Source organism: Neolamprologus multifasciatus, chromosome 16 (assembly GCF_963576455.1).
Source record: "Neolamprologus multifasciatus chromosome 16, fNeoMul1.2, whole genome shotgun sequence".
NCBI classification, from domain to species: domain Eukaryota; kingdom Metazoa; phylum Chordata; class Actinopteri; order Cichliformes; family Cichlidae; genus Neolamprologus; species Neolamprologus multifasciatus.
Genome location: NC_140454.1, coordinates 35,442,490 through 35,469,498, shown reverse-complemented (window position 1 = coordinate 35,469,498; position 27,009 = coordinate 35,442,490). Strand labels below are relative to the sequence as shown.

At 40.5% G+C, this 27,009-nt stretch overlaps 2 protein-coding genes across 3 annotated transcripts in view; one reads left to right on the top strand and one right to left on the bottom strand.

Moving 5' to 3' along the window:
• The window catches only part of LOC146501199 (kinesin heavy chain-like), a 78,544-nt gene that overhangs the window by 1,269 nt on the left and 50,266 nt on the right, over nt 1-27,009 (bottom strand). The gene's annotated exons all lie outside the window — the stretch shown is intronic.
• Nucleotides 244-27,009, top strand: arhgap15 (Rho GTPase activating protein 15). Of its 2 annotated transcripts, XM_085135353.1 has the most exons (13): nt 244-360; nt 2,502-2,673; nt 2,743-2,814; nt 15,517-15,657; nt 15,754-15,843; nt 15,942-16,040; nt 16,202-16,331; nt 23,338-23,472; nt 23,693-23,791; nt 25,142-25,219; nt 25,616-25,750; nt 25,991-26,096; nt 26,465-27,009. In XM_085135353.1, exons 1-13 carry the CDS (start codon nt 347-349, stop codon nt 26,646-26,648), a joined length of 1,455 nt encoding a protein of 484 aa, XP_084991479.1. In that variant the 5' UTR covers nt 244-346; the 3' UTR covers nt 26,649-27,009. The 2 variants fall into 2 exon arrangements, with proteins under 2 accessions (XP_084991479.1, XP_084991478.1); XM_085135352.1 differs by lacking the exon at nt 244-360 and having other exon boundaries at nt 2,461-2,673.

Genomic DNA, 27,009 nt, shown 5'->3' with positions numbered 1-27,009 from the left:
TAAAATAATAAATTTACTATGTACTTACACAACAACAGGCCAAGAAAGCCTTGAAATAATCAAAATAATCTGATTAGGTTCCTAATCAGCTGTTCTGAGTAATAGGTTTATAAATCCAGGGTAAATAAAGTCAGACCATCTGTAATGTTTGAACACCAGCACTGACAGAAGTGACAAACTGCCCGTGTCTGGTCTCACGAGAGTGAGGTTTGTTTTCAGGAAATGGGGAGGTTGCAGCAGTTGTAGTTTGAGACGTCTGGTTTGAAGAAACCACGTGATGCTTTTTACTTCCTCTGACAGTTAGGCCTCTCTGCGTCTCTTCTTTTGTGATCTGAGACATACAGAGATGGCGGGTACAAGGTGAGTTCATTTTAAATATGAAATCTCATTATTCTGTTGTCTCTGTGATTGGTTTGTTTTGGTGTGTGTCTGCAGGTCTCACCACTGCGTTACTGGGGTTCACATTTGTTTACTTTCTGTAGGCCTCCGCTCACTGCTGGCTGAAATTAAAAATAGGCCAATAATAATAGGAATAACCCTAAATGAGCATAAAGATTTCATTTGCTTATTTTTTTTAGACCAATCTCATCTGAAGTTTTGGAAACATTGTAACAGTCTCTGATTCAGACGATGAGGTTATGATAGTAAGACTTCATGCATGACTGACGGTCCAGCTTCCGTTGTTTGGAGGGTTTCATTTTGTTTCCGGTTAATGAGGCTTCACTTCTCATCATGTCAGTTATGAGACCTGATCATATTTTTAAGTGTGCTGTTTTTATGATGTGGTTTTATGTCACAGTCAGTTACTGAAACAGCTCAAACCCATAGAACTGCAGACACGAGGGATGATTCAAACATATGTCAATGTCATAAAAAACAAAACGATCAGTGTTTAATGTTTTTATTTGCATTTTCTAACACACTTACCAGACATTTCAACAATATATTTAAATGTAATATTGCACACTAAGAGTTCAGGAAGTACATACAAACCATCAGCTTCTTTCTATAACCCCACATTCTCCAGCCCTACCCTCTCTTTTAAAATTATTTGATTAACCACATTTTAGGAGGAAGACCAAAGTGTTACGAGATGGTACTTTGACATTTTCATGATACCGCTCAACCTCTGATGTACACCAAACTTTTCATTAAAACTGTTGAAAAAAGATGTGACTAGGGATTTCAAGAAATGCTGTTTTTTTAATGTTGTTGATTGTTTTTCCATTGTATTCTCCAGGAAAAGTGTAAACTTCATCCTACTCTTTTCCAGCACACACATTGTGTGGACATAGAGATATTCATGAAAACTTGATGTTTTTTAAGTTGTGCTTTTTCTTCTTTTCTCTTATTTCAGTTATATTTCCATGTTTGAAATAATAATACCTCTCTCTCGCCCTCCCTCCCCCTGTAACTTTTGAGGGAACTGTTGTTGTGATTTGGCAGGATATAAATAAAAGACAATGGTTGTTTACACACCTGACACGTGGTAAAATTCTGTCACCAGAATCATGTGGCCTGGAAGTATCTGCATGACAGCGATAAGAACTACTTGAATTCTCCAGATACTAAGAAAAAGAGCTTCAATGTTTCCCTTATTAACGTCTTTAGAAGAGAAAAAATGCTGTTCTATAAAATACACCATCCAGCCATTCATGTAACAGCAACAGAACTGTAAATGTCAAGTAACAGTGTGTTTTACATTCCATGCCAAAAGCTGCTGACACTGCCAGTTAAATACAACCGGATACACCCTTCTCTTGTTCTAAGTCCTGGTTAATTTTCCTACCCAGCTTTCCTTATATTGTTTCCCACTTAGATCGAGGAAAACTGGTTAGAAAAGGAGAGAAGAGGTACTACTCAAACATACCCTCAGTCTTTTCAGCTCTGGTTTTCTTGCAGCTGGATAGCAGAAAGGCAGACATTGTGTAACTAAAGTGAAGCAAACAGGAAAAAGTCAAACTGTCCTCAGATCCTTTTGTGGATGGAACTTCTGAATGTTCAGTCACTCAGTTTAAACAAACAGGAGGAGGAGGAGTGGATGAGAAGTCAGGGTGGATGTAAACAGGTGAATAGACGCAGACAGAGCCATTTCAGTTGAGTTTAACGGATTCTAATATTACATATTTCATTAAATGTATTTTTATTTAATCGTGGTTAATTTAACATTACGCATAATGGGTGTTTAAAAGCTACTTTTTCAATAAATTGTAAAATAAACTTTCAGTGGGGGGGATACAAATTCTACAAAGTATTTCCCAAAGTACACAAATGAAAAGAATGAACAGTCTATGTACGTTTTTACCTGAGAAAATGGTTACCCATACTGCCTGGGGAAACATAATATTCTTCATTATTTTAATGGGAAATAAAATGTAATATCAGAATACATTTTCTCTAAAGTGGATTGTTTAAGAGCATAGAAATATAAATTCACAGACATCATAACTAAGTGTAAAGCTATGAAATGATAAAATGATTGTTTTGTTTTTCATGTTCAGAATCACGAACCTGCAGAGTACCGTGAAACCACCAGTGATTCAGGCTCCACAGCGCAGCACAGCGACACAGGGAGCCGTGCAGATGCGCATTAAAAACTCTCCGAGCGCCGGAGACCGTCTGAGTCAGTCCAAGTCGATGGTGCTGCAGGAGACCGACCTTCCTCAGAAACCTGTACGTAAATCACAAAGAAGCCCCAGCCTGCAGAAGACGCTTCTGTTTTAATGAACATGTCTTTTGCAGATCTCTCGACACCGCAGGAATCAGTCTCAGCACAATGTTGTGGTAGCAGGAGCTGCTACATTTGAACCTCTGGTAATTACAACCTATATAATCATTACATTCCTCCTGTTTTCGAAAAGTTCCTTCACAGATTCGGTTTAATCTCCTCTCTCCACATCTGACTCTCCCCACATTCACTCTTCTGTAAGATGATCTTACTTTGTCATTTTGCTTTTTATTTGCGATCCACAACAACTGATCCCAGTGAAGATTGGTCATCATTTATGAAAACAAAAAAAATCTACTTCCCAATTAAATGAATGAATGTTTCAACGACAGCACAGTGGCGTACGAAACAGTGATTAGCACTGTTTCCTCACAGCAAGAAGGTCCTGAGTTTGATTCCACCACCAGTCTCTCTGCGTTAGCCCTGTGACAGACTGGTGACATGTCCAGAGTGTAAGTATTTAAAATACTTACAGTGTAATTTGTGCTTCCTTTCTTCTTTATCATCATCTTTATTTAGAAAGCAAGTGCTGCACATTGGAACTAAATAATAAAAATTCACAATCTATAAATAAGATCCAAATAAAAGAAAGTGAAATAGTTAATTAATAATTAATTTAATTTTAAGAAAAACTAAGTCTCATTGAGGCCAAAAGCCAAAGAATAAAAATGGGTTTTAAGACATTGTGGTGGGGCGTGGTTCGTGTGGGGGAAGCTGACACACCTGAGCTCGATCTCAGGCATATTAAACATGCCAGCCCAAATGGAAAAGATATATATAAATCTTATAAAGTTTGTATCTGTCTTGTGTGAAACTTGTATGAAAAGCATACAAGAGTAAAAACAGATATAAGATCCCTTGAGAAATTATATAAATGAAACTTGTATGTTTTGGATACTTACTAAAACTATATATGAAAGTAATGAGAAAGTGGCCGCTTTCATGAGTAAATCATGTAAGCCTTATATGATTCACTATATGAAGTAGGCCACATCTGATGCAAGTCTTTTATAAGTTTTTACTATTTCTTTTCCATATGGGAGGACCTGAAGAAGTGTTTGTTTGTTTGGTTGGGTGGGTGTTATGTGTGGGATGCAGCTGAAAAGCTGTGGCCGGGAGTTGTAGATGCAGCAACCAGGAATAAAAAGTGTGTAAAGAGTGAAAGTATGTGGTCGGGGCCGTCATTGCTGTCACAGACATGTTTTAACCCTTTAAGACCTACCATAGAACCAAGTCCGCTAGAGCTTATATTATATTTTTACATGCTGTGGAGCCATTTTTGGGAGCATTTCAAGTTGCTATACATCAATAAAACCATTAAAGCCTAAATTTTAATAATATGCATGCATTAAGTGCATAGTAATTATATAAATTGCAAGAAAGTGCAATAAACTACAAAATCGTTTTTGTTTTTTTAACATATATTTCTAGTTAGAGAAATTTAAGAGGCTTATCCCTCAAAACTGTAAATACAAAAAAGTTGCACAAAATTGTTTCCCACCACAGGAAATTTATTTTGAGTGTCTTCATAGTTTTATTTTTGAAATACACCAATTTTTATATACTGCAGGAAAAACAAAAATAAATATTATAATGCAAATTTGCAAAAAAGCAGCATATGCATCAAAATAAACTATTTCCAGCAGTGCAATATGAGTCCTAAGCATCCCAGAAACCACACAGAAAGTCATAAAGTCAAATATAACTTTTAAAAACACTAGTATAGGCTCATGAGGCCCTGATGGTAAAAAACTACATTTCAGCGAAAATGACGTCACTTTCGGTTTCAGGCAGGTCATGGCGGACATGCGATAGTTCGCGCTGATGGACATAGGAAGTGTTATGAAGAGCTGATCGGATCGGCAAAGCGTGTTTCTGGAATATTATGTTTTTGTTGCTGCAAGTGCTTTTTATGCAGTTTTTGCAAAGCTATATGTGGAAGGAAACTGTGACCGAAGACAAGCTGATGGCATAAGATGTAAGTACAACTCCTCCGGTTTCATATGCAAAAAAAATTATTGCACTAGCTTACGTGGTTGCAGAGCTACTGGGATTTAAAAATAGTTACGCAAAACAGAGCGTGCTGCTCTGACCGGTTTTAAAGGGTTAAAAGTGGACAGTGAAGGGCCCTCTCTAACATGCAAGTTATTCCATTAGTTAGGAGCCATGAGAGAAAAGGCCCCGCCCCCTGTGAGCTTCCTCCTGGATCTCAATACTTCCAGGAGCAGCTGGTCAGCTGACCTGAGAGACTGACAAGGTGTGCGGGGATGAAAAAGCTCAGAGAGGTAGTGAAAGAATTTCAAAACCAAACTTGAGAATCTTAAAATGAACTCTAAAAGACACAGGCAGCCAATGCAGTGAGGCCAGGACAGGGGTTATGTGCTCTCTTTTACGAGTTCCTGTTATGCAGTCATGCAGCGGCATGAACCAGCTGCAGACGTGAGAGCAACGACTGACTGACCTCCACATAAAGTGAGTTACAGTAGTTCAGACGGGATGAAATAAAAGCATGGATCACTGTTTTAAGGTGCTGCCTCGAAAGAAAAGATTTCACTCTTGCCAGTCGCCTTAAGTAATAAAACTGGACTTCACCACTGCTCTGATTTGGTTGTCCAACTTAAAACCAAGGTCAGTAATGACAGGTTTAAAATAAACTTCCAGGGATCCAAAATCAACAGGAGGACTAACAGGCACCACTGGGTCCACTCACCAACAATTCTGTTTTCTTGTACTTTCTTGTAATTTAAGCAGTTTAAAGCCAACCAAGCTTTAATTTCATCTAGACATGTCAAAACACGTTTTATGGAGATGCTATCCTTCTGCTTTAGTGGCAAATAGATCTGGCATTCATCAGCATGTGCAATGAAAAGAGATCCCATGCCTTCTTAAGAAGATGGCGCCAGCAGTATGCACGGCGACACGTCCGTCAACTCTGCTAGCTTTGCTTTGGCTTTCGCTAGCCTTATCTTTTTCTATTTGATCCTAAAATGCCCTCGCTCTGCGTGTGTACAATTGCCAGTTACTCTTAGAAATCAAAGCATCGTATGACCTGGTTCTTAAACAAACGGAGACAGGAGATGATTATGGGCCTCCTCCACCACTTTGAGCCCTGTATTCCGGTTTATCTGTGCCAACACTCCTACACCACTTCCTGGAAGAAGCGCCCGAGGAAACGAGGAAAGCGGGCTGGTACACTCATCAAAGTCCGAGCTCTTCTCCGTGCTTCTCGTGGAACTACTGGACCAGCAGAGTGCATCTTTAGATGGATCCTGCCTGTTGTCCCTGGAGCTCCCACGACACTTGATCCCCACTCTCAGCATTCTATTTCCCTAAGCGGCCTCGGACCCGTGGATGCGGTGTGGACCACAGAAATCTTCGCACACTTAACCGAGCTGGAACATCTGATGTCAGGATCACACTCCAAATGGCTTTACTAAATGTAAGATCATTAGCAAACAAGACATTTGTATTAAACGACTTCCTGAAGTCACAACAGTTGGACTTCATGTTTCTGACAGAAACATGGCTTCAACCCGGTGAGTCTGTAGCTTTTTCGGAACTGGTTCCTCCTAATTTCTCATTCTTCAGCCCCCCTCGGTCCTCTGGTAGGGGGGGAGGCTTAGCCACCGTGTTCAATGCTCGATTTCATTGCCATCAAATATTACAGCACAACTCATTTTCTAGTTTTGAACTCCAGCTGCTTGAGTTACACCTAAACTCTGCTGCGCCTTTGCTGTGTGCCCTCATATACTGTCCTCCCAAGTTTAACAAGGATTTCATCAAGAGTTTTCAGGTTTTATGGCTGTAATCGTTCTTAAATTCAACAGTTTTTTAATCCTTGGTGATTTTAACATCGATGTCTGCTGTGACTCTAAACTTTTGGTCAAGGACTTTTTAAATATTATTGACTCTTTTAACTTGACCCAGTGGGTTACTGGTCCCACGCATGAAAAAGGTCATACACTGGACTTGGTGCTCTCCCACGGGCTGGATGTGTGCATCACGGAAATATCCGATCATCTTTCTGTGCTGTTCACTGTAATGCTGTGCTGCTCGGTAGATAAGCCGTACGTCCCAGCGCGCAAAAAGCGAGCGCTTAATGCTCTAACAGCGCCGCTTTTTCTGCTGCCTTTACGGATTCTGGAATAATGAACTCCAACTGTAAAAGTGTTGAGGACCTTTCGGACATTCTTCAGTCTACCTGCACTGATATCTTGGACTCTATTGCTCCGCTCAGGACAGTGCGCGCTAAGCATTTATCAGAGCCATGGCTGAATGAACATACGCGCTCCCTCAGACGTGACTACAGACGCGCCAAAAGGAGATGGAAAAGGGACAGATTGCACGTTTCCCTACAGATTTTAAGGACTCGTCTTTCTGCTCACCAAGAAGCTGTAAAAACTGCAAAGACAAAGTTTGTCTCAAACTTATTGTCAGTAAACAGTCACAGGCCTCGGGTACTTTTTAATGTCTTTAATCACTTTCTTAGGTCACGTGATAATGCTGGAGTCACTTCTTCACCAAGTATGTGCGATGACTTTTTAGCATTTTTTAATGACAGATCCTATCGATTAGGGCTCTTGTCTTGTTGTCTGCTGCCTCAGATCCGAGTCTTTTTCCTATGTGCTCAGCTGTCTTAGAGCAGTTTGATCCCGTCTCCCTTAATGACTTGACCGTGGTAGTTAGTAACTAGGGCTGGGTATCGTCACTGATTTCTAGAATCGATTCGATTCCAATTTACAAGGTCCCAAATTGATTCGATCCACGATTCGATTTCAATTTGATTAAAATCTGGGAAATTTTGCCTCAGACAGTCAGAAATATTATAATTCAGATCAGTACATTTGCATATTTTTGTATCTATAAAAAGGAAGCTGACACTTTCGAGACTTTATCAAAGGTGTGAGCATCACAGCAGAGGCCTTTGTGTCAAAGTAGCTGAAGATAAAACACAGAAAAACATGAAGGTGATTTTCCTCGCCTGGGATTTTATAAAAATATTCCACAGTACGTCAAAAGCGAAAGAAAACCATTAATCAACATATAAACGTTACCTCTGAAGTTACAGCGGTTTTATTAGAGACACGCCATTTTGCATTTTGCATAATTTTATAGTTTAGTTTATATATTTGTTCAGAAGCCTATTGAGCGTAACAAGCAAGCAAATAATGCAGAAAACAGATTTTTAGACGGGAAACTGTTCTTGAAGTACAAAAGTCAGAGTGAGTTCATGACGATGTTTATGTGAAGCGTAGTTTGGATCTTCTTTTGCTGCTGGTTCGGTCAATATTGTTTGGAGAGAGATAAAACTAACAGCTTTAGAATCAGCGCAAAAGGGGCGTGAACACAAAGCTCGGACCCACCGAAACATCAGAATCAGCGAGCTGTCGGCTTTCAGCCCCGACCGTGTCCGTGCCGTCAGGTGAGAAAGGCGACATCTCACTGATTCTGATCTGCGGTCGGCGCTTTGTGTTTACATCTTTGTGCAGAATCCGTGTTTCTGCTCTCATTTACTGTTTTAGCTGTTTGGTGGTTCTTGAAATTTTGTGAGGTTTAACCTGAGATTCTGGCGTTTCGGGCAAAATAAATTAATATTAAAAAAATCGATTCAGGATTTTAATGAATCAATATCACGTTATCCAAGCCTGAATCGATTTTAATCAATAAATCGATTATCAAAACCCACCCCTATTAGTAACCTAAGATCATCACACTGCCCCTCTGATGGTCTCCCTCCAAGCTTGCTTAAAAGCACTTTTAATACACTTTTAATGTTGGGCCTTTTATCCTGAGATTTATTAATACGTCCCTTGCTACAGGCTGCGTCCCATCATGATTTAAACAAGCTGTAGTTCAGCCTCTTCTTAACAAACAAAACCTGGACCCAACTGTTCTGTCCAACTACAGGCCTATCTCAAAGCTTCCTCTTCTGTCTAAGGTCTTGGAGAAAGTGGTCTACCTATAGTTGCAGGACCACCTTGATTTTAATATGATCTCTGAAAAATTTCAATCTGGTTTTAAATCACTACATAGCACTGAGACGGCACTTTTAAGGATTTTTAACGATGTTCTTTTAACTTTGGACTCTGGCAGCCCTGCTGCCCTTTTATTGTTGGACTTGTCAGCAGCTTTTGACATGGTCGACCATGACGTCCTGTTATCACGGCTAGAATTTCATGCTGGCCTAAAAGGATCTGCCCTCCAGTGGTTTCGGTCCTATTTGTCAGAAAGGTTTTTTCATGTCAATATGGGCCCCCACAACTCCAAAATAGCCCCTCTTAAATACGGTGTACCTCAAGGCTCTATTTTGGGTCCTGCCCTGTTCGCACTCTATTTGTTGCCATTGGGCTCCATCTTCCTCGGTACAGCATTTCATTTCACTGTTTTGCTGATGATCTGCAGATTTATCTCCCTTTAAAAGCAGGGTCAGACCATCCGCAGCTCTTATTACGCTGACGATGTCAAACAGCGGTTGTCATTAAATATTTTAAAGCTAAATGAAAATAAAACTGAGGTTGTCATTTTTGGCAACGTTAATCATATCGACAGCACTCTGGGCGCCCTTTCCTCGTATTGTAAAACACATGTAAAAAACCTCGGTGTCTACCTTGATGGTTCTTTTAAAGTGAATAAGCAGGTGAGTGCAGTAGTTCAGTCCTGATTCTTTCAGTTAAGACAGCTGGCCAAGGTAAAGCCATCCCTCCCAGCTAACATCTTTGAGCGTGTTATTCACCTTTTCCTTACTTGCAGGTTGGACTTCTGCAATTCATTGTATTATGGTCTAGATCAGGCCACCATCCATCGTCTTCAGATGGTTCAAAATGCAGCTGCTCGCCTGCTAACTGGTACCAAACGGACAGAGCATATAACCCCAGTTTTAGCTTCTTTACACTGGCTTCCTGTCTCCTACAGGATCCAGTTTAAACTTTTACTTTTTGTTTTTAAGTCACTTAACGCCCGAGCTCTTCTTACCTGTCTGAGCTCCTCTCTGCCTATGCTCCAGGAAAAACCACGAGGTCTAGCTCAAAACTAATGCTGTCCATCCCACGGACTAATCTCACATCCCGTGGTGATAGATCCTTCTCTGTGGCAGGTCCCAGAGTCTGGAATAGTCTCCCCTTAAATATTAGATCTGCACAAACACTTGAGCAATTTAAATCATTACTAAAAACACATTTCTATGCCTGGCTTTTAACACACTATGACCCAAGCATTTTGCTCTTATTTGAATTCGTTTAGTTATTGTTTTAATTCTTTTATTGTCCTATTATTGTTTTTTTATTGTTATTATTGTACTGCCTTGTTGCTTTTTAATGCCATTTTTATATTGTTAAGCACTTTGTGCAGCATCGGCTGTTTGAAATGTGCTATATAAATAAATTTGACCTTGACCTTCAAAGGATGGAGCCCAGCGGCAATAAATACAGTGAAAACAGCAGTGGCCCTAAAATTGAGCCCTGTGGGACGCTGCATGACAGAGGAGCAGAAGATGATTCAGAACTGAGAAGGCTGGCGGAGACAATTGGTTTAGGTCTTATTTGGCCAAGAGAACTGAGTGCAGTGCCACCAATACCCACTACATCATTTAACTATTGTGGTCTACGGTGTCAAAAACAGCAGCTAGGTCAAGCAAGACCAGAACGAATCACATACCAAAAGGATGTCATTAAAAACCCTTAATAATGCAGATTCTGTGCTATGAAGGGTTTTAAAACCTGATTGAAAAAACCTCAATGATGCCATTATCATCTAGAAAATATTGAAGTTGACTTAAAAACAGTTTTCTCTAAAACCTTGGAAAGTAAAGGCAGCTTGGAAATAGGCCTATAATTGGCCACGACTGTGTGATCAAGGCCAGGTTTCTTAAGCAGTGGCTGCTAGTGATGGTAAATTTGATTCTTTTTACTGAATCAAGTTTTAATGAGTCACTCACCAAAGTGAATCGGGTTTTTTGAGTCATTTGATTCACTGAGTCAGTTGACCAGAGAGTGCAAAAAATTTACATTTTCACTCAAACTTAATTTGTTTCTCTTTTCATATAAATCCTACTGCTAAGATGAATGATTCTAAAAGAAAACTATTTTATAGAGCAAAAAAGAGCAAAAACATTTCTAAAATTAAGCAATTTCCTATCAAAATTGCTTAATAAACATTTATTTTGTTTATTTTTATTTTATTAGTATTTTCCTTAAATGTGTTAAATATATATTTTCTCATCTAAATGTCCACTGAGCTGTGAGCCAGGGGGCGGTAATGCGCCTTAACATTGGTTGCCAACCAAGAAGAAGAAGAAGCTGTGAGCCAGGAGGGAGGGGGTGAGTGAGAGGCTGTGTCCCAATTTAGGGTCTGCACGCTTGAAGTACGCGCACTACGCGTACTACGTACGGTGCGTACTATAAGTACGAGAAGTGAGGAAGTGAGAGGCTTGTGAAATGGGACGGTCTAGCCTTCGTCGCGCTGTTCAGGTTGCCTAGCAACCATGATACTAACCGCGAGAAACGCGAGATTGTGTGACATAAATTAAGGAGAAAAAAAATGTTTTGTTGGTCATTCATTTTTGTCATGACATCACTTTGATTAGTTGAGTATCCTGAAACCACAGGACTGTAAAACATGATTGTTGGGCTTCATTTCTGTACTGAACAGTCATTACAAGAGTAGTGAGTAAATAACAATTAGCTCTTGTTGTTCATGAGACTAAAGTCATCTCACTGTGGTAATGTAAATATAATATGGCCAATATTATAGTATTGTCAGATTATTATGATATTGTGGTGGACCACTGGAGGGCTCCACTCACACCCAGTTCTCAGGAAGTGTTGTTGCTGTGTTTCGGAGGGAAAAGTGTTCAGTTGTGTGGTGATGAGTAATAAACGAGCAGGATAGATAGATAGATGGATAGATGGATGGATGGATAGATGGATAGATGCTGAAAGTACAAACATCACTAATGTCACATAACTTTGCCGACATGTGGCCAACAGCAATGTTTTAATGTTCTTCGTTATTAAACATTCGCACATAAATAAGTGACATCATATTCAGTACTTACTTTTGACAGTTCACTCTTCGGCAACTCCCTTCCGGCGTATTTTGCGGCAAAATTATCCTCACCCACCGCCGCGCTATGAATTGTGGGATATATGGGACCACGAAGCGTGCACCGGACCACGCTTGATATTTGGGGAAATCGACGGCGCATTTGGAGTATGCATTTGAAGTACACTTTGAATTGGGACAGCCGTCGTCGCGTGGCGGTGACGTAACCGCACTTGAAATGCGTACTTCCAGCGTGCAGACCCTGAATTGGGACACAGCAAGTGAGTGAGTGATTCGTTCACTCGCTCTATGATTCAGCACAGGAGGGAGGGGGTGAGCGAGTGAGTGATTCGTTCGTTCGCTCTATGATTCAGCACAGGAGGTAGGGGGTTAGGCTACGTTCACACTGCAGGTTTTAATGCTCAATTCCGATTTTTTGATCAAATCCGATTGTTTTGTCTGCTCGTTTACACTACAGATAAAATGCGACAGCAAACGCGCTCTAGTGTGAACGCTCAAAGCGGCCCGCGTGCGCAAAAGAAGACGTCACACACAACGCGCTCTGTTTAGACCCAGAGCAAACAATATTGTTTGACTGATGGCCCTTAATATAAAGACTTCAGACTTTACGTTTCCCAATTTTTGCTTTAAGTTATTTTGTTATTTACATAATAATGTAAATAACCTAGTAATGATCCTTATTGCTGTTTTAGAGGAGCGGTGCTTCAAAGGATAGTTACAGATTTCTGTCAGAATCTGCAGATTATACAGAACAAATAAAATGTTCACGTTTCTCCAACGTTGTCTTCCCAACAGTTTCACTGACACGGGATGGCCAGGAAGCGTTCGCGATGTCTTCTTGGGCGCTTCTCTGGCGCTGATAATTGGCTTCTGTCTTGTATTGGTGACGTAAAAAACGGATTTAATGCAACCTTCAAACAGCAGTCGCTTTCTGAAACATCGGATATGTATCGGATTCAGGACCACATATGAAAGTGACCCAGATCGGATTTGAAAATATCAGATTTGGGCCGTTCACGCTGTCATACCATGATCGGATATGGGTCACATAGGGTCAGAAAAATCGGATTTGATGCGCTTTCGCCTGCAGTGTGAACGTAGCCCTAGTGAGTCCTGAGTGATTCGCTTACGATTCAGCACAGGAGGGAGGGGGTTAGTGAGTGAGTGAGTGATTGGTTCGCTCTATGATTCAGCACAGGAGGGAGGGGGTGAGCGAGTCCTGAGTGATTTGCTTATGCTTACGATTCAGCACAGGAAGGGAGGGGGTGAGTAGCTCAAATGTGCTGTTAGCATGTTAGCAGAGCGATGCTACTGTGAACCGAGGAGCTATTTTCTTGATGTGAGCTTCTACTCAGGGTTTTTTCTTCCAGTTCAGAGCAGAAATGCTTTTGTTAAGAAACTGGCTGTTGTCCCCCCCCCCCCCCCCCCCCGCCCCCCAATTTTAATTATAAGTTAGATATATTTCTACTAGAGATGGCACGATACCACTTTTTTATGTCCGGTACCGATACCATAAATTTGGATATCTGCCGATACCGATATGAATCCGATATAGTGTGTTTTTTAATCAACAAAACGTTTTTTTAATATCTTGCTGCATTTTGTATAAGTTTATACTCAAGTTTAAATAAATAACAACACTAAAGCTATTCTGTTATACCTGTATGTAAAAAATACACTGCGTCCAAAATATGTCATAGTTCAGCAACACTGATCAATCTAATAAAGTTAAACCTGCTCCATCCTCCCTATTCTGGTATTTTAAAGAGTACTTAGAAGAAATTTTAAGCAACCTAACTAATAGGGTTGCAAACTCCCAGCAAAAATAAAAATAAAAATAGGGAACCACCCTCCACCTCATGATGCTTAATCGATTATTCATTAAAAACTAGACATTTTAAATGAGAATAAGAAAGAAAAGTATGTCTTTGTGCCCCCTTTTCCCTGTTCATGCCCTATCGGCCCCCCTGGCTAGACTTTGCTAGATCCGCCCCTGCACAGTTACGTCAGCTGTAGGAAAAGATCCTGGTGTAGAAATAATATTAAATAAATTCTAACAACAGCTTATCAAGCTTAAACGTGCTGCTGTTGTTCAGCCGCTGGTTTCCTCTTTCTGGTGAGAAGTGAGACAAAAACTAAGAAGAGAGACGGACTCGCGACAGAAAAGCCGATCAGCTGATCATTAAGCTGTTTCATGATTGAAGCAGCAGGAGAGAGAGAGAGAGAGAGAGAGGCAGTCGCTCCAGGTATGGTTGTTAAGCTTAACGTGGGAATGCTTTACAGACATTCAGAGATGAACTTACACACTTGCTTTACTTCTCTCTGGGAAAACGTCCTCATAGATGAAATGCTGGTTTGCTAGCAGGCTACAAATACACACAGCCGCTCTATCACGTGACCACACTGCTCCAACATGCTACGGTTATGAGCTGAGTTACGCCGCATAGCAAGTTTTGTGAGGTGCTTTTTTGATATTTAATGGATCGATTACATTTTTTATTTCTCGCCGATATCCAATCCAGTAATTTGGATCAGTATCGGACCGATACCGATACGTAATATCGGATCGGTCCATCTCTAATTTCTACTAAGCGAATTAGTTTGCTAACAGAAACAGGGATGAGTCAATGAGTCAGTAAAGTGATTCTTGAGTATTGAACGATTCGTTCACGAATCGATCATCACTAGTGGCTGCACTACTGCATGTTTGAAATTTGCAGGAACCACACCAGAAGACAGACTGCTGTTAATAATGTCAAGGACATACTGTCCTATACTAGGAGAAATGTCTTTAAAAATAAAAAATAAAAAATTGTGGAGGGAAAGGATCCCAAGGGGAACCTGTGAGCTTAATATGGCGCACCACATCCTCTAAAGTGGAGAGGGTCACAAGGTCAAACTGAGTAAAAACAGCAGTGCAAGGGACAGAGACAGAGGGGTCAGAGTCAGGAGCTGTGATCAGAGCCCTGGTGGTGACAAACAAAAAAAACCCTCAGAAAATTATTGCAAATATCAGGAGAAATTTCCAAACAGACATTCAGTGGAGTATTAGGAACAGAGTCAGTGGTGTTAAATAACACACACGGGTTATGAGTGTTGGAAGAAATCATATTTTCCAAATATTCCCTTTTTGTCTCTTTGACAGTGTTCTGGTAGCGATGTCAGCAGTCTTTGAAAATTTGAAATGATACATGCAGTTTATCCTTTCTCCACCTTTCTGCTGGGTGACATTCCCTCTTAACAGCGTGAGTGCTGTCATTAAACCAAGGCGCAGGTTTAGCCCAAGGCTGTCTGGGTTTTAATGGAGCCATGGAGTCCCATAGAGTCAGAGAAATTCCTCTTGCATCCAGATGGCTATCCAAATCTGCATGTCAGATTTGGATAGCCATCTGGTTGGAACTACTGGTGAAGCCAGGATCGTTCAAAGCTTTAGAAGTGGCTTGTTCTGATCCCCACAAGTGAGTCTGATTATCGGTATCTATAGAGAGTTCACTGACATCTTGGTTTGGTTGACATATGGATTAAATATGCATGTCTGTTCATTCAGATTCGTTTTTCACAACTAAACATGGCTAACCTTTAGAGTCACTGTTTATTTTAAAATAGATTTGATGTAAAGTCCCATGTTCAGTTTGTCTTTCTGGGTTTCTGATGATTCCCCCTGCTCTCGACAGCATATGTATAAAACGTCTGAACACTTCCTTAATTTCCCTTTTGTGTGCTTCCAGGTGGATTTGAAAGGTGAAATCATGAATATGGCTAAAATTTCAGACAGTGGTAAGAAGCAGAGGAAGAACTGGTCTTCAGTGTGGACTGTGCTCACCTCAGACCAGTTAATGTTTTATAAAGACAAACAGGAAACTGGACTGGTATAAAAATCTTTCATCACTACTGTCAATGTATCTCTACTTATATTTATCATGTCTAACTTGTGTGACCCATCACATTACTGTCTTTGCGCTTAGAAACCAGGAGGTAAGGCAGATGTGCTTCAGCTGTGTGGAGCAGTCATTGAGTGGAATACTGAGAAATCAAGCAGGAAAAATGTCTTCCAGGTGAACACTTACCTGCTGCTGATGGCTTATTCTCTCTGGTTATTTAAAATAGATGGTACAGAAATGAGCTGTTCTGTTGTTTTTTTTACCTGTTCTAGATTAAAACAAGCACAGGAAGTGAGTACCTTGTCCAGACTGACAGTTACTCCACTGCCAGCAAATGGTACGACGCCATCAAAAAGACTGTCGACTCTTCAGTAAGAAGTCACCACCCTTTAAAATCATCATCACTATATTCCTTGTTCATTAATTAATTATTTATAAATTATTTCTGTGCATTTTGTGAATTTCTTTTCAAAAAGACAAATTGATCACTTATTAATAAAACTAATCTTCCTGAGATTGCTTTTCTGCTCAGACTAAAGAAGGTTTTCCTCTGCGGAGATCAAACAGTACAGACTACCTGCCCAGACACAGCTCCCTACCTGGATATGGCTCCGCTTCTCCTGGTGTCAAACAACGTAACCCGATACACCGACGATCTATCAGTGAGTCTGAGGAATAATGATTTGTATTTATACAAAGCAGCAGTGAGCAGCTAAAGCCACAGAAACCATTAGTGTGTAAAACATGATTCACATCTAAATTATCATGACTGCTCCATAACTGCTGGAGGTGGAAAGCAGCTGTGCAACTCCTAAAAAAAGTTAAGGTAATAATGTCACGCGGGCGGAAACTGACTCAGGTGCAGACCAGCTGAACTAGAATTACAGTCACAAGCAGGGCCGTGCAGAGAGGTTTAAAGGGGCAGGTGCTCAAAGTTAAAAAGGGGCACATTGAACCAGGCTGAATAACAACAACACACATTCATCAAGAATCTAATATGGGAAGGGCAGGGCTGTGTTGATCTGAGACTGAAAGCAGATGACTCGTAATCTGGAGAGGAAATGGCGTGTCACAAATTTAGAGGATCATCATTTAGCCTGGAGAAATAGTTTGTTGCTTTATAAGAAAGCCCTCCGCAAAGCCAGAACAGCTTACTACTCATCACTGATTGAAGAAAATAAGAACAACCCCAGGTTTCTCTTCAGCACTGTAGCCAGGCTGACAAAAAGTCAGAGCTCTTTTGAGCCAACCATCCCTTTAACGTTAACTAGTGATGACTTCATGAACTTCTTCACAAATAAAATTTTTATCATTAGAGAAAAAATTACCAATAATCATCCCACAGATGTAATATTATCTACAGCTACTCTTAGTACCATTGATGTTAAGTTAGACTCTTTTTCTCCAATTGATCTTTCTGAGTTAACTTCAATAATTACTTCCTCCAAACCATCAACGTGTCTTTTAGACCCCATTCCTACAAAACTGCTCAAAGAAGTCCTGCCATTGATTAATTCTTCGATCTTATATATGATCAACCTATCTCTAATAATCGGCTATGTACCACAGGCCTTCAAGGTGGCTGCAGTTAAACCTTTACTCAAAAAGCATCTCTAGACCCAGCAGTCTTAGCTAATTATAGGCCAATCTCCAACCTTCCTTTCATATCAAAAATCCTTGAAAGAGTAGTTGTCAAACAGCTAACAGATCATCTGCAGAGGAATGGTTTATTTGAAGAGTTTCAGTCAGGTTTCAGAGTTCATCACAGCACAGAAACAGCTTTAGTGAAGGTTACAAATGATCTTCTTATGGCCTCTGACAGTGGACTCATCTCTGTGCTTGTCCTGCTAGACCTCAGTGCAGCATTCAATACTGTTGACCATAATATCCTATTAGAGCGATTAGAACATGCTGTAGGTATTACAGGTACTGCACTGCAGTGGTTTGTATCATATCTATCTAATAGACTCCAATTTGTGCATGTAAATGGAGAGTCCTCTTCACACACTGAGGTTAATTATGGAGTTCCACAGGGTTCAGTGCTAGGACCAATTCTGTTTACATTATACATGCTTCCCCTAGGCAGCATCATTAGAAGACATAGCATACATTTACACTGCTATGCAGATGACACCCAGCTCTATCTGTCCATGAAGCCAGATAACACACACCAATTAGTTAAACTGCAGGAATGTCTTAAAGACATAAAGACTTGGATGGCCACTAACTTTCTGCTTCTTAACTCAGATAAAACTGAGGTCATTGTACTCGGCGCTGAAAAGCTTAGAAATATGGTATCTAACCAGATTCTTACTCTGGATGGGATTGCCTTGGCCTCCAGTAACACTGTGAGGAACCTTGGAGTCATTTTTGACCAGGATATGTCCTTCAACGCACATATTAAACAAATATGTAAGACTGCGTTCTTCCATTTGCGCAACATCTCTAAAATTAGAAATATCCTGTCTCAGAGTGACGCTGAAAAACTAGTTCATGCATTTATTACTTCCAGGCTGGACTACTGCAATTCATTATTATCAGGATGTCCAAAAAACTCACTGAAAAGCCTTCAGTTAATCCAAAATGCTGCAGCAAGAGTACTGACAGGGACTAGAAAGAGAGAGCATATTTCTCCTGTTTTGGCTTCCCTTCATTGGCTTCCTGTTAAATCCAGAATTGAATTCAAAATCCTGCTCCTCACATACAAGGTCTTAAATAATCAGGCCCCATCTTATCTTAATGACCTTGTAGTACCATATTACCCTATCAGAGCACTTCGCTCTCGCTCTGCAGGCCTACTTGTTGTTCCTAGAGTATTTAAAAGTAGAATGGGAGGCAGAGCCTTCAGTTTTCAGGCCCCTCTTCTGTGGAACCAGCTTCCAGTTTGGATTCAGGAGACAGACACTATCTCTACTTTTAAGATTAGGCTTCAAACTTTCCTTTTTGCTAAAGCATATAGTTGGGGCTGGACCAGGTGACCCTGAATCCTCCCTTAGTTATGCTGCAATAGACGTAGGCTGCCGGGAGATTCCCATGATGCATTGAGTTTTTCCTTTCCAGTCACCTTTCTCACTCACTATGTGTTAACAGACCTCTCTGTATTGAATCATATCTGTTATTAATCTCTGTCCCTCTTCCACAGCATGTCTTTTATCCTGTCTTCCTTCTCTCACCCCAACCGGTCGCAGCAGATGGCCGCCCCTCCCTGAGCCTGGTTCTGCCGGAGGTTTCTTCCTGTTAAAAGGGAGTTTTTCCTTCCCACTATCGCCAAAGTGCTTGCTCATAGGGGGTCATATGATTGTTGGGCTTTTCTCTGTATCTATGAAGCGCCTTGAGGCGACTTTTGTTGTGATTTGGCGCTATATAAATAAAATTGAATTGAATTGAATTGAATTGAACTGTAGACAGTAAAAAGTCCATAGGAGAGATGGTAGCTGATTAAACAAGTGTCATGAGATAATAACAAAATGCAAAGATTGGTGACAGCGCTTGGAACCATAAGGCAACAAAAACTGTGAGAAATAATTTAGGCTCTGCCTGTGAATCACTCTTTGCTTTTCTTCTTCCTTCCATCCCATCATTTCATATATCACTCTCCACTTGCTGTCTATCTGAGAACAAGGCACAACTTGCTATTGCAATAAACTATAATCTAATTATCCACACCTAACAACTCTTGCACTTAATGATGACAGAAAAATGTTATAGCCCTGCCTTTAGTAGCCTCACACAGCTCCTACTGTTTCCTCCTCATGTCCTTACCAGGCATGTCTGGACAATGTTATATCATGAGTAATATATATTTTTTAAATCCATCTAAATAAAACACACACATGCACGCACACACAGTGACATTTTAGACCTTCTTCAGAATATTGTATATACTATGGGCATCACGGTGCTGATCCAGAATCCTTACATTATTATTTATTACTAGAGCTACAATAATAAAGCAACGAGGAGGGAGAAGTAATAAATATGAAATAATGTATTTATGATTATTCCATTTGTTTCACTATCCACTCTGTGCAGGGGCAAAGCTTATTACATTTTTAAACTGTAGAGATACAATAATTTTACTGCTGTAAAATCCAAATTTTGTCTTATTTAAAATATAAATCTAATATAATCTGCTTCTTAATGTATGTTCTTTAAAATACAGCATGTGTGTTTTTTAATATATTATAATTATAATAATGCATAATTATGTGGACATGCATATGAGATTTTTTTTTAGTGAAATATAATCCCTCCAGAAAGGCAGGAAAAGCCCGGAAACTTACTTTAAAACTAAATATGTTCTAAATACTTTAAAACTAAATATGTTCCCTAAAACGGTGACAGAGCTACAGACCCATGACAGCCTTGCACAGGTAGCCAGCAGCTATGACCAGCACTACTTGTGCAGTTAATAAAAGGACAGGTAATGTTTGTCGCGCTGTTGCACACACAGCACGCTCGTTTGTTTCAGTTCGTCAGTTGCCACAAGACAGCTGACCAACGTAATAAGCTAACACTCCTGTGTGCTGTAGACTACAGTGTACGCTGTACACCTCCTTACTGGTTTTGTCGCATCAGTCTGTGTCTCTGAGTTAACTTGTGTTTCTCAGCTCTGGACCGCTAAAAATGCGCGTGCTCTTTGTGAGCTGGTTCCCGGCTCGTAACCAGCGCGTTCTGCCGTCAAGGGCGATCATTGGTTAAATGTGATCATGTGACTGATGCAAGCCAGATCCTTTTATTTAGCAAAACTGTGATTAATAGTTAAATATTATTGTTGAGGGGCACAGACAGGACTCCGCACGCACACACACATAAAAAAAAAAAAGAATTTTAAAAAAGTTGCCTCAACAAAAGGGCACTTTGGGCACCCATCAGGAAAGGGGCGGGTGCTCAAGCCACTCTGGCCCCCCCCTCTGCACGTGGCTGGTCACAAGTGTATTTACAAACACACTATGTGAAATTATAAATAGTGTATGGGGGCAGGGACTTTCATTGGTCCAAGGGAAAAAGCGAAGCACACTCTGCTCGTCCACTCCTCTCGCATTTGTCTTTAGCACTCTCACCTACTCCACGCCACGCTGCCAGGGAAACAGATCCAGGGATAAGGACAAGTCCAGGAGTCTATGCACAGGAGAACCGTGGTTAGAATAAACTGAGAAATCACACAAGAAACAGATTATCAGAGCTGTACTGATGAGAATAACTCAACAATCCAGCAAAGACGCCTTCTGAGCCCTCAGCTTAAAAATCAGGCCAGGAGTCCACGTAATCAGGCAGATTCACAGCAGCTGCATGGGCCAAGGGCGGGAGCCCAGCTGAGCTCCGCCCAGGCAGACAGGTGAGAGAGAGACTCTCAAAACAAAATGTGGCCTGGAAACTAGGTCAACCAGGGAGACACGGAGACCATGACCAATACAGTCCTTGGACCAGTCAATATGGGGTTTATGTGTATTTAGCCATGGATAACCGAGAACGAAGGATACAAGCGTCATCAAACAGAAAGGAACTAATCTTTTCAACATGGTTGCAGGAAAAGGAGATCTGAATGGCCTGCAAGTGACGATGGGTATCATCACTTGCAGGCTGATATAAACCTGACACTAACACTGGAGTCTAGGTAGGGAGACGTCCTCAATCGTGCCTGCCAGCATTCCTACTGCTACTGACGGACAAGATCTTTCGGCCACGTGGGAGAGGTGTCTGCATAGTGTCCTTATCTGCCACAATAAAAACACTGACCAGCCAGATGTGATTTCCTGCAGTCTGAGAGTGAAAGTCGGGCCTGGCCAAGCTGCGTGGTCTGCTCTTCCTCCTCTGCTGGCTCGTCTCTTCCTGGCCTTCGTTCCCAGGGGTCATCCCCTCATGGATCTATCAGGACTGGAGACCTATTTACCATATACGTGCATGTTGTCATCAATCCTAACAGTCATGGAAATCACAGCATCCTACTCACTGGAGTTGAATGCTACCATGCAGTGACTTCTCTTCATAGTGAAAATACAACTTACAGCTCTATCTCTGTACAATGGTGCTCAGCTATCTCCACATGTTCCCACAAATCTCCTGGGAGACTTTCACCTTGACGAGCTGGATTACTGACTGTGTTCCTCAACGATGCAGTGTCAGCTACCGTGTTAAGTAGAGAGCCATTGACAAGGCTGATCAGCATCAGAATAGCATGATTAGTCAGGAGGGGTGGCCAACTCCAAGGTGGGAAACTCTTCAGGCCTGGTGTTGCACCAAAACACAAACACCACCACACGCACACAAACATGCACAGACCAGGAGTAGAAAACACAAATCCAAATACAACACAGACATGGCAGGTCGACCGGCGAGGAATGGCAGACCATGAAAAAAAGACTCTAAATGAATATCAATGGTGTGTTATGAGTCATCTGCTTTAGGGTACGTGTTTGAGAATTATACCACGGAGTCAGGTACTTCTGATTAGAGACCTTCGTTTTCACTGGAGCTACAGTATCCAGAGTCGTACGTAGTGAGGAGGTGAAATTATTAACAAGATAATCGACCTCTGTTGGAGCAGCGTTCAGATAGCTGCTCTGCTCTGTGTTGGTACAGGGCATTGACGATGATAACAGTGGGTGGATTATATTCTTAAACTTAGTCACAGCGCTTTCAGAAAGACATCTACTGTGATAAACGTCTACTCTCCACTGCTGTGTAATCAATTATTGTAAATGTAAATGTTATCAAGAAATGATCAGACAGGAGAGGGTTTTCAGGAAACACTGTTAAATGTTCAGTTTCTATGCCATATGTTAAAACAAGATCTAGAGTGTGATTAAAGTGGTGGGTGGGTTCTTTTACATTTTGAGAGAAGCCAGTTGAGTCTAACAACAGATTAAATGCCATGTTGAGGCTGTCATTTTTAGCATCTACATGGATGTTAAAATCACCCACAATAATTATTTTATCTGAGCTCAGAACTAAATCAGATATAAAGTCTGAGAAATCAGACAGAAACTCTGTGTAAGGCCCAGGTGGACGATAGATGATAACAAGTAAGACTGGTTTCTGAGTTTCACAGCTGGGGTGGACGAGGCTGAGCATCAGGCTTTCGAATGAATTAAAAGTCTGTCTGGGTCTTTGGTTGAATAATAACCGTACCATCAGAATATGGGTGATGAGAGACATCATTTAAAGTTAACATTGAGAAACATTATTCTGAACATTATTCCACCATAGTTTTTTGCAGATTGGTGAACCTCTGCCTATTTTCACTTCTGAGAGCTCTTGTTGTGCCCAAACTGTACAAAGATTGGCTACAATCGTTTTGCATCCATTAAAACGCTGTTGTGATTGGATACAATTACACTGATTAGCTGAAAATTGTTCCTGCAGCTGTTTCTTTTTAGTACCACTTACTTATCCAGCTTTTTGTTGCTCTGTCCCAAGAGCTGATGTTTTGCTGCCATCTAATTCAAAATGAGTGCATGTGTGTGTTTTCTGTTCTATTGTGAGTAAAATATGGGTTGATAACATTTGAAAATAATTAATTTCTGTTTTGCTTCTGTTTTAATCCCTAACCCTTTTACATTCAATTCAACTTAATTCAATCCTGTTTTATTTACACAGCACCAAATCACAACAACACTTGTTTTACATAGTATCTCAAAGCTGTATCTCAACCTGTTTCTTCTGTAGACATGTTTGGCAGCTCAAAGCTGAAGCACAGCGCCTCAGATAGCGCAGACAAGAATGGAGTGAAAAACAGGCTTAAGAAATTCATCATCAGACGTCCATCCATGAAGACTCTACAGGAGAAAGGCCTGATAAAAGGTTTCTGCTTGTTTTGCTTCGGCCTTTTTTCTGAAGCCTTGTTTTCCAGTCGCGTTTTTATGCTTGCTTCCTTTCCTTTAGAAATGTCTTTTTTAAAAATTAAAACTTAACTAACAGTTTGGATAAATTTTGTTTCAACAGCATTGCTGTTCAAAATGTGCTTAATCTAATAAGTTAACAAAAATTCCAATTGATCAAATTGTTATAACATCTGTCTCAGATCGAGTGTTTGGCTGCCATCTGTCGAGTCTCTGCGAGCGTGAAGGGACCACAGTACCAAAGTTTGTTCGGATCTGTGTGGATGCCGTTGAGAAACGAGGTGCGTTTACTGATACTGAAACTCAGACATGACTGTGCAAGATATGGACACCCACTCTCCCACCCATTCCTTGACATCCTTGCCAGTCACAGGAGCACATTCAGTGAGAGACTGGGATTACCCATAATGCACCAATGAACGACACAGGAAATCATTGCTGCCCGTGGCCATCTACAGTACACACTACAATAGTTACACCCCTTTGCACATGCTTTACAGTAAAATAATAACTAACAAAGTTTTACAGGTCAGAGTAAAACGTCAATCATATATATTTCACCTCTGCAATATTCTGGATATTTACAACTGAGCTACTTGTATATATTAGTTATTTCTTGTATTTTGTAAACTTTGTAATATATTGTATTATTTAATTTAGTTCAGTCTGTTACCGTTATTGTGTGTGTAACTGTGACCACATGATTTCTTTTGGCATTATTCTGATTCTGATTCTAAACACAGGTACAGTGGTATGAAAAAGTGTTTGACCAATGCATGAGCCAGAATCGAGTTTCTGCATCTCTATGAAAGTTAAAAAGTACTTCTGCATGGAATTGTTGTATAAAGAATGTGCTGCCATGTGTTTGTGACCTCAAACTGAAGCGCACTTGGGTTCTGCAGCAGAACACAGCAGCAAGTCCTCCTCCGAGTGGCTTAAGAAAAACAAAATGAAGAATTTGGAGTGGCCCGGTCAAAGTCCTGACCTGAACCCAGAGTTTATAAAGCCAGTTCATGCTCAAATAACCTCGGATGTGCTAAAATTCCTCCACAGAGCTGTAGAAGATTCACTGCTAGTTATCACAATTGCAGTTAGGCTGCTAACGGTGGACCAACCAGTTATTAGGTTTAGGGCACTGTGGTGGGGTGTGGTCTGTGGTGCTGCTGCAGGAGATCACTCCTTGCTGGTTGTGCGAACTGCTGTAATGCTGTTGTTGTTGGTGATGTGTGTGGCTGGCAGCTTTAGAGCTGCAGTCGTGTGTTTGTGACAACAACCGTGAGAATGCAGAATAAATAATGTCGTCAGGTCTGCCGTGGATCATTTACAGGGGCACTCAGTTTTCGTAGGTTTGGACTTTTCCCCTTGATAATAAATACCTTCATTGAGAAACTGCATTTTTTGTTTACTTGTGTTATCTTTGTCTTTTTAAATTTTTTTGATAATCCAAACCATTTAAGTGTGACAAACATATGAAAAATTCAGGAAGGGGAAAAACACTGTATGTTTAGTTTCTGTTTCCTGAAAGCTAAAGCTGTTTGAGTACAATCAACTAGCAACGAGTAGTACATATGGATCTATTGAATGAGCTCAGACTTAAATTAAGGTTTTTAATAAAGTGTATCTCTTTCCAGGTCTGGAAGCTGACGGGATCTACAGAGTCAGTGGAAACCTGGCCACAATCCAGAAACTTCGCTTCCTCGTCGATGAAGGTCAACTAAACAGTAGCTTTTACAGTAGCTGTAAAGTAGTTAATTTCCCTTTCATTTATGAAAATGGGTTATAATTAATCAGCCTAAGTCTTACATTGCCCTGACAAAGCTAGGGGTTTAAAACAAAGAGTCAAACAATGCAGGTTACAAAATGAAACAGAATTTTATTAAGAAATTAAACCTCGATACACAGCTAAGCAACTAAGTCAGTCAACCAAACCCATCAAAATAGTGCTTGTGGCATGACCTTACACCAATAATTTATATCAAAATGTATTAAATCCTCCTAAGTAGACTCCGATGTTAAAAACCAATACATATAAAATATTAAATCAATGTGCTCTGACCTCTTCTCATAAAATCCTGCTCAGTAATATTTCCATGGTTGTCCCACAGAGGAGGACCTGGACCTGGAACACAGTCAGTGGGAGGATGTCCACGTCGTCACCGGAGCCCTCAAAATGTTTTTCCGTGAACTGCCGGAGCCACTGTTTCCATTTAGGTTTTTCCAGCCTTTTGTGGAGGCCATCAGTGAGTAAAACCTGCCTTTGTTATAAATCTTCAGTTTGTGATGACTTTATAAAATGGTTCTTTTATTTCTGTAATCTCTGCTGCTCTTGGTCAGGTCACTTTAAGAATGAGACTTGTATTTGGACAGAATCTCCAGACTGCTCGAACCAGACTTTTTCCCCCCTCCCAAGTTTAAAAACGTTTAAACTTCAATTAGAAACCTAAAGGTTAAACTAATGCTGCTGTCATTTGTTTTAACAGAGATCAAAGAACCCAAACAAAAAGTTCAGGCTGTGAAGAAACTGATACAGCAGCTGCCCAAACCCAACCATGACACCATGAAGCTTCTCTTCAGCCACCTGCACAAGTAATCCAACACACACCTGAACCTCACCTGTTAGGAGCATTTACAGTGTTCAGGTGGAATACTGTGGAATAAACCACTGCACATATTACTTTACAAACAAGTGATAATTCTTACATTGCTGTCCTTATATTTGGCTTGTACCTTATGTTTCTTGTATTTTGCACACCGCTGTTGCTTTTGTGAAGCTCGCACACAAGAATTTCACTCACATGTGCTGTGACAATAAAAGTGATTTGATTTGATTTGAAGTTCACACAATCAGAAAGGGTTGTATTTATAAACTCAGGATGGGTAGCCCATAGGACCCTGTTTGATGCTTTGTTAGCTAATTTAAAGGACATGTTAACGTTTGCATTTTCCTTTTGCAGAGTTCTGGCCTTTTCCAGGAAGAACCTGATGTCCACTCAGGGCATCGGAATCGTGTTCGGTCCAACACTGATGTGGCCTGAACTGGATGCCGGAAACATGGCGGTCAACATGGTGTATCAGAATCAGATTGTTGAGTTCATTCTCACTGAAAGCCAAGAAATCTTCAACTTGGACAGGAAGTAAAAGGTGCTGAGCGGGACCAAATCAGCTGATGGACTCACGTTTACAGATATTAGAAGCCATGTCTGCTTTGGGCCGGGATGTAAAAACTGGAATTTTCAGAAGATATTTTGTCAGAGTTTATATTGTATTAGCACAAACAAATCTATAATTAAATGTTTTGACTGTTTTACCTCTGCCACAATCGGTTTCGTTTTCAAATACAAAAATATACAGTACTCCAATAAATAATTCTAATGATTTTCTGTATATTTGTAACGTACCACTGAATATTCAAAACATATCCTAGTGTCATTATAAAATTCAGCTGCATTATCACAAAATTAGCCTGCAGAGCAAACATGTTTTTATTTATAAAAGAGAA

Coding starts and splice junctions, on each gene's coding strand:
- arhgap15 (XM_085135352.1), top strand. CDS start 2,476: ATGATTGTTTTGTTTTTCATGTTCAGAATCACGAACCTGCAGAGTACC. Junction 2,815..15,516: donor CTGCTACATTTGAACCTCTG/GTAATTACAACC, acceptor GTGTGCTTCCAG/GTGGATTTGAAAGGTGAAAT. Junction 23,473..23,692: donor GGAGAAAGGCCTGATAAAAG/GTTTCTGCTTGT, acceptor CATCTGTCTCAG/ATCGAGTGTTTGGCTGCCAT.